The sequence below is a fragment of the Anabrus simplex genome, chromosome 3 (genome assembly GCF_040414725.1).
Source record: "Anabrus simplex isolate iqAnaSimp1 chromosome 3, ASM4041472v1, whole genome shotgun sequence".
Taxonomy (NCBI): Eukaryota; Metazoa; Arthropoda; class Insecta; order Orthoptera; family Tettigoniidae; genus Anabrus; species Anabrus simplex.
The window spans coordinates 522,659,999-522,672,366 of record NC_090267.1 but is presented as its reverse complement, the minus strand read 5'-3'; the positions used below and the strand labels follow the sequence as shown (position 1 = coordinate 522,672,366).

Sequence of the window (12,368 nt, the reverse complement as noted above, 5' to 3'; positions counted from 1 at the left end):
CTACTGAGAGGTAAGCTTTCTGCAGCTAGTTCAAGCCTTCTGTCCATAGGTGGCATGGCATGCAGAATACCGCTTGAAAGCTGAGAATCTGCTCTATCTTGAAGTTGGAATGAACATCATAGATTGCGTCACGCAGCAGGCAATTACTCTTCAAGTAGGATGATTACTTGCTTGATAATCAGCAGAAATGGCCAGCCCTAGTAAACATTGTATTACAAGGAATAAAATCAAACGTATATATAAGAGTTTTATCTGTACATTGCTCAGAATTTAAAAAGGACGGTATTTCTGCATCCGTTATGTCCATAGTAGCAAGCAAATACACTTTTTAATTTTCCGTAATTTGTCTGTATGTACACGCATCACAAGAAAACGGCTAAAGAGAATTGAATGAAAATCGGTATGTAAAGTCCAGGAATAAGTCGCTACAATCTAGGCCATAAAGTCTTATTCACGCTGAGAGAAATGGTAGTTTAGGGGAAGCCTAAACTTTAATATTCTCAAATTTTTGTTATTGGTGGTCTGATCTTAATGAAAATCGGTATACAAAGTCAGAAAATAAGTCTCTACAATCTAGCTCATAAATAATTTTATCCACGCGGAGTGGAATTGTAGTTTAGGGGAAGGCCTAAAATTTAATTCTCAAATATTTGTGTTATTAGTGGTACTATCGACAAATACTACATTACGATCATTTGTCATACATTTTTACCACACCAGCTATGATAAGATATTCATGAATTTGGATTTTTGTTGCAAAGTTCATATCAGCGCCAAGTCATGAGAAAATAGGTAAACAGAATTTAATGAAAATCAGTATGTGAAGTCGGGCAATACGGAACTACAGTGTACGCTATCAATAATTTCGCCCTAATATCACAGAGTCGAAAGAAAACTCGTAACATTACATTGACCATTGTTTGTTGTGATGTGCTTTGTGCAAGTCATGTCCGATAGATGGAATTACTGCTGTTTACAGAGTTTTTTTCAAAACTTGCTTTACGTCGCACAGATACAGATAGGTATTATGGCGACGATGGGATAGGAAAGGGCTAGGAGTGGAAAGGAAGCGGCCCTGGTGTTAATTACGGTTATAGCCCCAGCATTTGCCTGGTGTGAAAATGGAAGACCACGGGAAAACCATCTTCAGAGCTGTCAACAGTGGGTTTCGAACCCACTACCTCCTGGATGCAAGCTCTCAGCTGCACGCTCCTTACCACACTGTCGTACGGAGTATACCAACCTGCCTGAATATTGGCAGGAAGTAGCTGGGGAGTTAGATAACTTTCTTCTTTAGCATGCGATTCCTCTGGCTCATAAATTTTCTGATAACCTACTACTGGTACATAACACACTGGTTTATCATAGCATTCGAGCTATTCAATCCCTACTCTGAGGTACTCATTGGAATGAGCAGTGTGTATATTTAACGGAATAATGGCTGAGGAGTGCTCACGGCTGTCTGCGGCCTGGTCATTTGAGCTTTGAAACTTTGGACTGGTACATCGACACCGTAGTACTGTTCGTTAAAAGTGAGAAAATGCGTGGTTTGTCATTTGAGCGAGTATTTTATATGGTAACATTGCTTTTAATCCCTACATCCCTACTGACGTTTTTGCAATGGCCTAAGTTAACTGAGGTTAGCAAAATCACGAAGACGGTCTTTCTGAGAATCCCGTAGTGAAGCACGGATACATCAGCTAGTTATACGATAAAGTCAAAGAAATATTAACGTTTATTTAATTCCACCTATTCAATACATAAAAGAGTGACTTTAATTAAGAATTAATTCTTACGAAGTAAATTATAGGGACAATTTTTGCCCTTTTTTTAGGGCATCTTCAGCCTTAATCTCAAACCTGAAAGATAATAAATCAGGGTCCTGATTGCTCTTAATTGTAGTTTTTTAAGATAAATTACAAATTATAAAAGTGAGGATGATATAGGTACATGCGTCAAAAAATGAGCGAGAGGGATGACAGTAGTTAAGATATTCTTATAATAAAGCCTTACAAACAGTCCTAATTTATATACTTTTATGAATATCCTTGTCTAAAAATGTGGTAACAAGTTGCATATTAGCAGTTCTACAAGAACAATTATTGCTGCATCGAATCTTTTTTAAACGGCGCCCTGTATTGGTGGAGGGCGTAAGAAATAAGTTTGGAGCCTAAACAGTTCAATCTTTAGAACAACGACGAAGAAAAAGTTACTGATTACTCCACGTGGAGTTACAATAAATTTTAAAGCTAGTTTGTAGTTAATCTTTTGTGATGAGACAATTCTGCCGGCTTCCCAAATTACACTGTAGGAGTGAGGGAAATGCTTGATAGTAAGTAGCCACAACTATAAAGTTCTGTCAGAACACACTTAATTCTACTAAAAGGCGCCCTGTAAAAGTTGAGGGCGTAAGAAATGAGCTTAAAGAGTTTGATCTTTAGAATAATGACAAAGAAAAGTATTTCTGATCACTCCAAGTGGGGTTTAAAATAAAATTTAGAAGTTGTTAGTTTGTTGTTGATCTTGCGTGATGAGATAAGTCTGCAGTCTTCTTACAGCACATACAAGTGAGGAAGAGTGCTCGATGGTAAGCAGCTGTGTACATATTAGCTGAAAGGTGCGACTGTGGCTTCTTATATAAAGATTCGAAAGTGCAATGCGGTTTAAAGTCTGTAACAAGAGGAGATTTACGTATTAAGGAATGAAATTGAAGGAAAGGCGAGTTCAAAGAAAAAACGATGTGTGTAAATTCACTTACCCCTTTATCAATTATGATGATAAATGGTTAACGTAAAGGTGAGTTGAAGAAAAACGTATGTAATTTCATTTATCTTTCCGACGTTGTGTGTTAATCAGTTGCTGTGGTAGCGTTGAAATGACTGACACTTGTGCTAATGGTGTTATAGCGATGTGAGATTAGGGTAGGTGGGTGTGGTGGAGGTGGGCGATTAGGGGGGCGTTAAGTTTGTGTTATTGGTTGCAGTGGGTTTGCGGGAATGGACAGGGTAGGAGTTATGTTTTTTTTTAAATAGTAGGGGTCCTGGAAGAAGATAATTTAATATTATTTAGAATGTGGTCTTGTTTTAAATATAGTGATTGAAATAATTTTGATAATATTTCATATAATGGGGTTTTTACTTCAGTTATATCATTGAGGTTTAGAGTTTTGTTATAGTATTGGTCTAAAAATATACAGATGCTTTCTAATTCATTCATCAATTTTCCTTTACCTACTTTTTTAATAATTGTGAGGTCTTGATCTATAGTAGTGAAATGATGTCCTGTTTCTTTCATATGGGAACTCATAGCTGAAAACTTGTTGTGTTTGATGGCATTAAAATGTTCCAAGTACCTAGTGTGAAAACTACGGCCTGTTTGTCCAATGTATGAAGCGCAACATTGTGTGCAAGCAAGCCTGTATATGCCTGAACCTGAATAAATGTTGCTGTAGTAGAATTAACTGTGTTCTCATAGAACTTTATAGTTGTGGCTACTTACTATCAAGCATTTCCGTCTCTCCTACAGCGTAATTTGAGAGGGCGGCAGAATTGTCTCATCGCAAAAGATTAAGTACAAACTAGCTTTAAAATTTATTTAAACTCGACTTGGAATAATCGGTAACATTTTTCTTCGTCATTATTCTAAAGATTGAACTGTTTAGGCTCCAGATTTATTTCTGTTTAACAAGATTTGACACAGCAATAATTGTGTTCTTGTAGAACTGCTAATATGCAACTTGTTACCACATTTTTAGACAAGGATATTTATAAAAGTATATAAATTAGGACTGTTTGTAAGGCTTTATTATAAGAATATCTTAACTACTGTCATCCCTCTCGCTCATTTTTTGACGCATGTACCTATATCATCCTCACTTTTATAATTTGTAATTTATCTTAAAAAACTACAATTGAGAGCAATCGGGATCTTTCAGGTTTGAGATTAAGGCTGAAGATGCCCTTAAAAAAAGGGCAAACATGTCCCTATAATTTACTTCATAAGATTGAATTCTTAATTAAAATCACTCTTTATGTATTGAACAAAAACAAAAAACAAACCCCATGGCACTACAGCCCTTATAGGACCTTAGCCTACCAAGCGACCGCTGCTCAGCCCGAAGGCCTGCAGATTACGAGGTGTCGTGGTCAGCACGGCGAATCCTCTTGGCCGTTATTCTTGGCTTTCGAGTTATGTATTGAACAGGTGGAATTAAATAAACATTAATATTTCTTTGACTTTAATGTACAATTCAATACGGACCAAAATATGAGAATTATAACTTGTAATATTATGGATAGTCAGAGTGAATTGGGCAGTGATGTAGTTTTAGAAAATTAAACATTTTATTTACTAGCAGTGAAAATTATAACTCGTTTGAAAGTGATGACGATAGTGAAGTCCATCCTGCCTACAAAAAGACAAAGGAAGATGGCTGGGAATGGAATAAAAGAGATGATAAACCATCCAAATATGATTTCATATGAAATTCTGGAATAAAACCTATCATAAACAGGACCCTCCCTCCAGGTCCCTACCTTTTACACTTTTCTCAACGTGCGAGATAGCTACTGAAAGACAGTTTTGCCAATCAGGTATTCACAGAAAGAAATCCCAACTCACCTTATGAGTTCAGAAGGCTTATAACCCTAAACCATGCCGTGACTGTGCTGAAAACTGTAATAAGATATAACTCTGGAAGTATTTGGTAGCTTTGCATTTCCTGGAATGTTCTAGGGTGTTTCACACCATTGAAACTTACAAAAATTGTTCTGGGTGCTACACTTCATCACATCATACAAGGGTATGATTAAAATTCAGTACGTTGCGGATTACTTGTATAAATTGTAGTAGCGTAAAACTGTACCTTATGCATGAAAAAATTTTGTACATGGGCATGCTCAGTATATTAACATTAGTATGTACATCTTGTACGTTATCTCTTTACATTTCATAGGAACATCTATGTTCCACGCCAGGTTTCTTCCATTCTGGTAGAATGTATTTCCTGCTTGTACCCTTCTCCTGATCTCCTTTTCCAACCTTGCATCTTGCACTATTTCACTTCCCAAATGTCAAGGTTTAGCCCCCTGATACTAACGATTCCTTCTCTTTCCCCTTCGCCACTATTAAAGTCAAATAAATAAAAATCAGTGTGGAGAAGAGCAAACCAGTGATGACAAGAGAAGGAATCGTTACTATCAGGGGGCTAAACCTTGATGCAAGGTTGCAGGTTGTGGGTTCGGATCCCACTGGTGTCTGGTTGGCCATTTTTGTTCTGTACTTAACATCTCTTCAACACTAGGTTGAAGGTCACTTTAGATTACTTTCATAATCTCATCAAAGATGAAATTGTTGGCCAAAGTATGTTCTGCATTTGCAGCTTATTCGGAGGAATCCTACATAGGCTTTTCACATATCAGAAAATTTCAAAAAATTACTTCAACTCTCTTGAAGGCTCTGTGCCATAACAATTGCCAACAGTTCATCGTGGAAGAATATATTGAACAAAGAAGAAAAGAACTGTGCGGTAGTGAATGGATCATACAATAAATATTCACTGATCTCTAATTCAACAGGGTAATTTGTAATTTGTGTAGTATTTAATTTATTATTATTATTATTATTATTATTATTATTATTATTATTATTAATGTCCAGCTCCATGGCTAAATGTTTAGCATGCTGGCATTTGGTCACAGGGGTCCCGGGTTAGATTCCCGGCAGGGTCGAGAATTTTAACCATCATCTGTTAATTTTGCTGGCACGGGGGCTGGGGGTGTGTGTGTCTTCATCATGACTCAGCATGACACGCAGGTCGCGTATGGGTGTCAAATCAAAGAAACTGCACCTGGCGAGCCAAACTTCTCAGACACTCCCGGCACTAAAAGCCGTACACCATTTCAATTATTATTATTATTATTATTATTATTATTATTATTATTATTATTGAGGAATAATCCTAAGTACAACTGTGGACGGTTTTTAACAACTGAATGCCTATTATAATTAGTATGTGTGATCTTTAATTCCCCTTCCTGTTTTATACCATGCCTCGTGCCACATTTACTGATTTCTACAGTTAATTGAACCTATGTCATACAGATTCTCGTGCACACACACCAATTCAATTAACGTTTATTCCATATCGCTAAAAGAAACTGCTTCTATTCACACTTCATGTCGCCTGAGATGTGTTTCAAGAGCAGGAAAATGTGCTCCGCGTGAAGAGCGCTGTCACCAGATTCTACGTCACAATGACATCAGCTGACGTGAACAGCCGTGACGTGAGTGCAATGTGATCACTCTACATTCCCTACACAGTAGAAAAAGCATAGCACATCTTTCTTGATAGGTTCGATTGTGTCACGAAATGCACGAACTCGCGTGAAATGACAGTAGTGTGTTTCTGCCTTAAGAGATACCTTCTGTAGGAAGACTTGAAAGACTTTAGTGAGTTACTATTTCAGATGTTATTTGGAACAGAGTTCCATTATCTACTTCCCGTCGCAATAAATGAGCGATTATAGGCAGCTGACCTGCTAAAGGGAATGGCAAGTGTAGTAACAGAGCGTGTATTATGCTGGTGAAAAGGGGAAAGGTATGTAAAGTTTGATGACAGGGACAAGGGAGTTTTCTCAGTTAGTGATCTGAACACCAACAGGGCTACATGAAGATTTCTTAGTTCTTCAAATTTCAGGAGGGAAAGTTGCTTGTAATAAGGTGTGATATGAGTGTCGTAGCTTAACAAAAATATAAATCTGATGCAGGAATTCATGGTGCTTGTTTTTTTTCTAATTTGTTCTTTTGTTGCATCACAATAGCAGAATAAAGGGAGAACTAATGTTTTTATAAGCCTGACTCGTATTTAACAGTAAAATGTTATGGTGTTTCAGAGGATGGAGTGAGGCATATACCCTGTCACAGATATGTGTGATGTGTTCATTCCAATTTAGGTTTTCATTTATAACACCTAGGTTATTTACTGAGCTTTCAAACGGAATTTTGGTCCCAGACAGAGTGAGTGAAGGGATGTCTACAGACTTTGTCATGTTTATTAATTTCGATTGTCCAACTATAACTTTCGTCTTGCAGGGATTTACTAATATAGAGTTTTCACAAGCATATGATGATATATTTTGTAATTCAGCACTCATTCTATCAGTTGCTAGACGAATATCTCCCAAATTTGTGTGATAATATATTTGGAGGTCATCCACATATATATGATAATTGCAATATTTCAGTAGAGATGCAATATCATTTATGTTTAAAATAAAAAGCAATGGGTCCAAGTACAGAACCTTGGGGTACTCCTGCGTGTTTCATTGCCCATTGAGAAGTCTCATTCTTTATAATGACTCGTCTGTGGTTTGCGTGATAAGAGCTAGAGTTGTAAAGCAGTCTGATTTAGATGAAGGGATTTTAATTTGGTCAACAATATGTCTAAGTTTATAGTGTTGAATGCACTGCTAAAATCAAGAAGAGTAAGTAATGTGACCTTCTGTTGCATATCTAATGTCATCTGTAACCTTCAGTAGGGCATTGGTCATGTTGTGTCCGTTTTTAAAGCCTGACTGTAATGGGTCAAACAAGGAATATTTAAGATACCCCGTTAGTTGTCGATGGATTATCTGTTTGAAGGGTTTGGAGAGAGATGAAAGTATACACACGGGTCGACAGTCTGATAGTGGTATAGCTGGAGACTCTTTTGGTACTGGATTTACGATTGCATATTTCCTTATCCTTGGATATGTTCCAGAACTGAGGCAGAAATTATATATGTGAGTAATTACTGGGCAAATAATATCTAGAATGCATTTAATGATGATGATGGCGAGATCAACTCCAGTGGCACTTGACTTGACTGAAAGCAGTTCACGCTTCACCTCAGTTTCATTAACAGTAAGGAATTTGAACATTGGTCTATTTGGTGGTGGTTTACTCAGTAATATGTTAATAGTATGAGTTATAATCTGTGGTTGGTGCTTAATTTTAATGTCAGAGAAATGTTTATTTAAGTCGTCAAGTGATATATCTGGGTTACAATGGTTAGCTTCAAGTTTCCCTATTCCCATGGAGCAAAGCTCTCTCCATGTGCTTCATGCATTCATATTATTATTGGCTAGCTGTTGGTAATGAGAGAATTTCTTATCCCAGATCAATACTTTAATTTTGTTGTGCAGAGACCGATACTGTTCAAGAACATCAGGAGAGCCGGTTTGTTTATGTAGCCGATGTAATGAATCTCGATGGGACATCATGCTTTTAACGTCATCTGTTAGCCATGGTAAGGGAGGTCTAGGTACTTTAACTCTACATTTCGGAGCATGCTTATTGAGGAGACCATACCATCTTTCTCAATATTGTCACTTAAAGCCTCTTAAATTGGATTTGCACTTCTGTATTGTTGACTCCCCTGATCCCAGTCATCTGCAAACATTTCCATATCCCCTCCACATCTTGCCTTCGTTTCCTTTAGAATTTCAGCCATAACCATTATAAACATTAGTGGAGGCTCAGTACATTAAAATTAGTATGTCAGTGGGTTAACATATACATCTTGTACATTATCTCTTTACATTTCATAGGAACATCTGTGGTTTGGTTTCTAAACCAATCTGTTCTCTCCACTGGAGTCTGGACACAACTGAAACAATTCTTATACATTGCTTTCACTAGTTCTGGTGATTGCCTTCCACATCCTTTTCTTTCCAGGGTTTTCCACACCTTTTCTCTATTAACAATATCGTATGCCTTCTCTAGATCAAGGAATACATTCACCAGATCTTTGCCATATTCCCACTGATTTTCCATCAGCAATCTTACGAAAAATATAGGTTATCGTCGACCTGCCCTGCCAAAATCCATACTGCACTTCTCAATTTCTATCCACCCTTCCTCTCGTCCTCCTTTCTATTATTCTCTCCATTATTTTGGCTACTTGTGACAACATACCTCCCTGCTGCCTTTATCATTTCCGTACGTATTTCATCCACCTCCGCCATTGCAATCACTCTCCACTTCTGGATAATCCTCATTTACCACTACGCTCTCTCTCCTTCATCAATAATAGGCCTGGGTAGAAATGAACAGCCTAGACACTTTTTGATATGTATTTACGGAGTGCAGAAGGCTCGCGGTTGGCTATTCGCATACTCGGCACAAACGACAATCAGCTCCGTCTACGTGTAGGCCTATGACACGCTGCTCATTGCGAAATGTGGGGACAACGCACTCAAGATATCTCAACATTTCTCGTGAGAAACGGGTGTCTGCGCTAGTCTCGAAATCTCGGGACCCCATCTAAGAATGTGTTGTTACCCGTGAAAATGGGGACGTACATCTGAGCATCCCCACACACACGAATACTTCATTGAACTTTCATTATTCAGTGAATAGTATGGGAGCGAATTAGCGTTAGTTGTAATCATAAAGTAGATAGTTTAGGTTAGAACTGTCTGAAAACTAACAGATTATTTTATTATTGTAATTTTCATGAAAATTAAAAATGGGGTCATATATTCATTTGTTGTGACTGACTTTTCCAGGAAGAGGATGCAGCTAGGATCCACGCAAGCCTTCTACCTGCTGGTGAAGAACCGCTCCATGCTTAGTTTGTCAAAGACTTTGGCAGAGGTCTACAACGAGTTTAAAGATGACGATGGTTTCCTGTACGTGACGTATGCATCGCAGGAAGTGTTTGGTTCAGGAGCTGCTGGCCCTTAAGATCGCAGTTTAAGGTAAATCAGTGTAGAGACTCAATGAGGGTAATTACTTTGTATGGCTCAACACAAGAAGCAAGGCTGTGAACTTTTCATGTATTTTGGAATTAATAAAATAAGTTTGAATTTCACATTTCACATGTTGGTATTCATTGCATTGATACCTGCATGACTAAATAAAAATGTTAGTATTATATGGGGGTTATACTGCTATAGGCCTGCCCCGTAGTGTAGGAGTAGCGTGCCTGCCTCTTACCCGGAGGCCCCGGGTTCAATTCCTGGCCAGGTCAGAGATTTTTACCTGGACCTGGGGGCTGGTTCGAGGTCCACTCAGCCTACGTGATTAGAATTGAGGAGCTATCTGATGGTGAGATAAAGGCCCCAGTCTAGAAAGCCAAGAATAACAGCCGAAAGGATTTCTTCGTGCTGACTGCATGACACCTTGTAATCTGCAGGCCTTCGGGCTGAGCAGCGGTGGCTTGGCAGGCCAAGGTCCTTCAAGGGCTGTAGTGCCATGGGGTTTATACTGCTATAGTGGAACAGGAACTCTAGACCTGCTAATTGTTATTCTCTTTCTCTTGACCTCATGGGTCTGGAAATGCCTGAAGTAATTCACCAATACTGTAGTGTGAAACCTATTTTGAGGCAGGTCGGTGTCACTTCTTTGAAATACTACCAGGCGCAGATCTTTATGAACTGTCTCGACCTCCTTTCTCTCTACTTGCTTGTAAATCTTGTGCTATTCGCTATAAACGGGAGACTTGTGCAGTCGAGACATGTTATTCAGACTATTGGGAGAAGCATGTCTCCTGCAGGCATCCCTGGCTCTTTTCCCAAGGTGGTTTTCCTTTTTCACATCAGACAAATGGTAAAATTAAGGTCTCGAAGTGTTCTTACGTCCTCCATCACGGTGTCAAAATTAAGCTTTATAGGATTATAATGTGTGATGTTGGCTCTGGTGACCAGACAGTGACGCATTCTTTCTACATTTCAAATGAGGACACTGGAGATGTGCTCGGATCTGAATCACTTGTTTCTTGTCCCGTCTGCTGTGCATCATTATGAGCAGAAATAAATAGCGGAATACCAATATAGTTGGTCCGTTATTGTACATTATAAATTTTCCAGCCAACTCATTCCTGGTTGTCAACGTTTTGCCCCAGTGTACTAATTTGGGCTCATCAGTTGGTAAAAGATTCTCATTTTCAAAAATTGATGCCTGCCTGGCTATCAGATGATGTACATCATCTCATAGTCTCTGATTGTGCATTGGCACTGCCAGTGGCTCCAAGTAGCCTACGCAGTGGCCTCCACGATATGCACTCACCATGCGTCTTGGTAGTTGTGCTATTTACCAACTGATGAGCTGAACTTAGCACAATGGGGCGAAACGCTGGCAACCAGGAATGAGTTGGCTGGGAAATTTATGTCCAATAACGGACCAACTATATTGTTATTATAAATTTATTCATACAGGACAAATATTTCAGGCTCCCTATGGGAATCGAGATCTGTATCATAAATTACGGAGTTAAAGAAAGTTTGGTTGGAAGAAGTCTTGTGAATAGAGTGGAACTTCAGCTGTTTCAGTGCGAGCCCTGATGTAGTTTGATGTGTTTCAGGACCGCACTGTGATGTTTTATTTCCCCGTCCGGAAGGATCTTTGAACGAGCTTGGGACTCTGGAGGGAGCGGGCAGGGGAGAACGAACGGTCTTCCTGGGCAGAGTCAGCAGCAGAAGGTGCACCTATACCGGACAGATATGAAGACAAATACTTCAATGAGATTGTGAAGTGTGAACAATTAAATGTCCTCGTATATTAAGACTGCATTTGTATTATTTTTTTGGTCTGAACCAAATGTGTAGGAGCTCGCCGATATGCTGATGCTCAGTGACCACATCTTAAACAGCACCGCAGATGACTATCCTTCTGGCCTCCACTTTGCAGTGTGGCAGTCGACAAACTTAAGACGTAAGGTACAAAAGTGAAAGGTTCATACCTTCACTTGCCATGATGTCAAAACTGTTTACAACAGAGCAAGCAAGTATAGAGGAGGTATCATCATGTGCCCTCGTTTTCCATTTTCACATCAGGCAATTGAACCTGAATTAAGGCCTTCAGCACTTTTTTCCTCCTCTATCAAAGTCTCAAAATAAAAGTAAACACTAGTGTGTCGGAACTTTTTTTTTGGACTCGAAGACATGATGTACATCATCGTCCGTGGATATTTTTCTTGACAGGAGAGTACTAATAAATTAGTGAAATCCTGGTAAATATGTACAAATCTCGTGGTCATTGAAGCCTCGAGGACTGTATCCTACCTATATAAATAAAGGCTAAGTTGAGAGATTTGCAGAATCTACTGTATAGTTTCTATCACCTCTTATCACTTACTGAGATAGAGACCACTCGGTTCTTGTTTCATGCTGCTCCTTCTAGAAACAATGTACAGTACCTAATCACCACACGTTCTTCCCGTAGGGAACCTGAAATATATGTTCCGAGACTCATCTACAACAAATATTTCGGGATCCCTATGGGAATAAACAACTTTATCATCTGATGGCCAGGCACGCATCAGTTAATGAAAATGAGTCTCTCAGCCGGTGGCTCCAAGTAGCCTACACAGTGTCCTCCATGCGTCT

At 38.9% G+C, this 12,368-nt stretch overlaps 1 protein-coding gene across 1 annotated transcript in view; it reads left to right on the top strand.

Moving 5' to 3' along the window:
- LOC136866585 (microtubule-associated proteins 1A/1B light chain 3C) overlaps window positions 1-12,081 on the top strand; it is a 55,261-nt gene extending 43,180 nt beyond the window's left edge. Inside the window, exons 4-5 of the mRNA XM_067143684.2 lie at window positions 9,549-9,740; window positions 11,345-12,081. Of these exons, the coding sequence (XP_066999785.1) occupies window positions 9,549-9,726 (178 nt within the window). The 3' untranslated portion in view covers window positions 9,727-9,740; window positions 11,345-12,081. The remainder of the gene's footprint in view (window positions 1-9,548; window positions 9,741-11,344) is intronic.
- The last annotated feature ends 287 nt before the right edge of the window (window positions 12,082-12,368 follow it).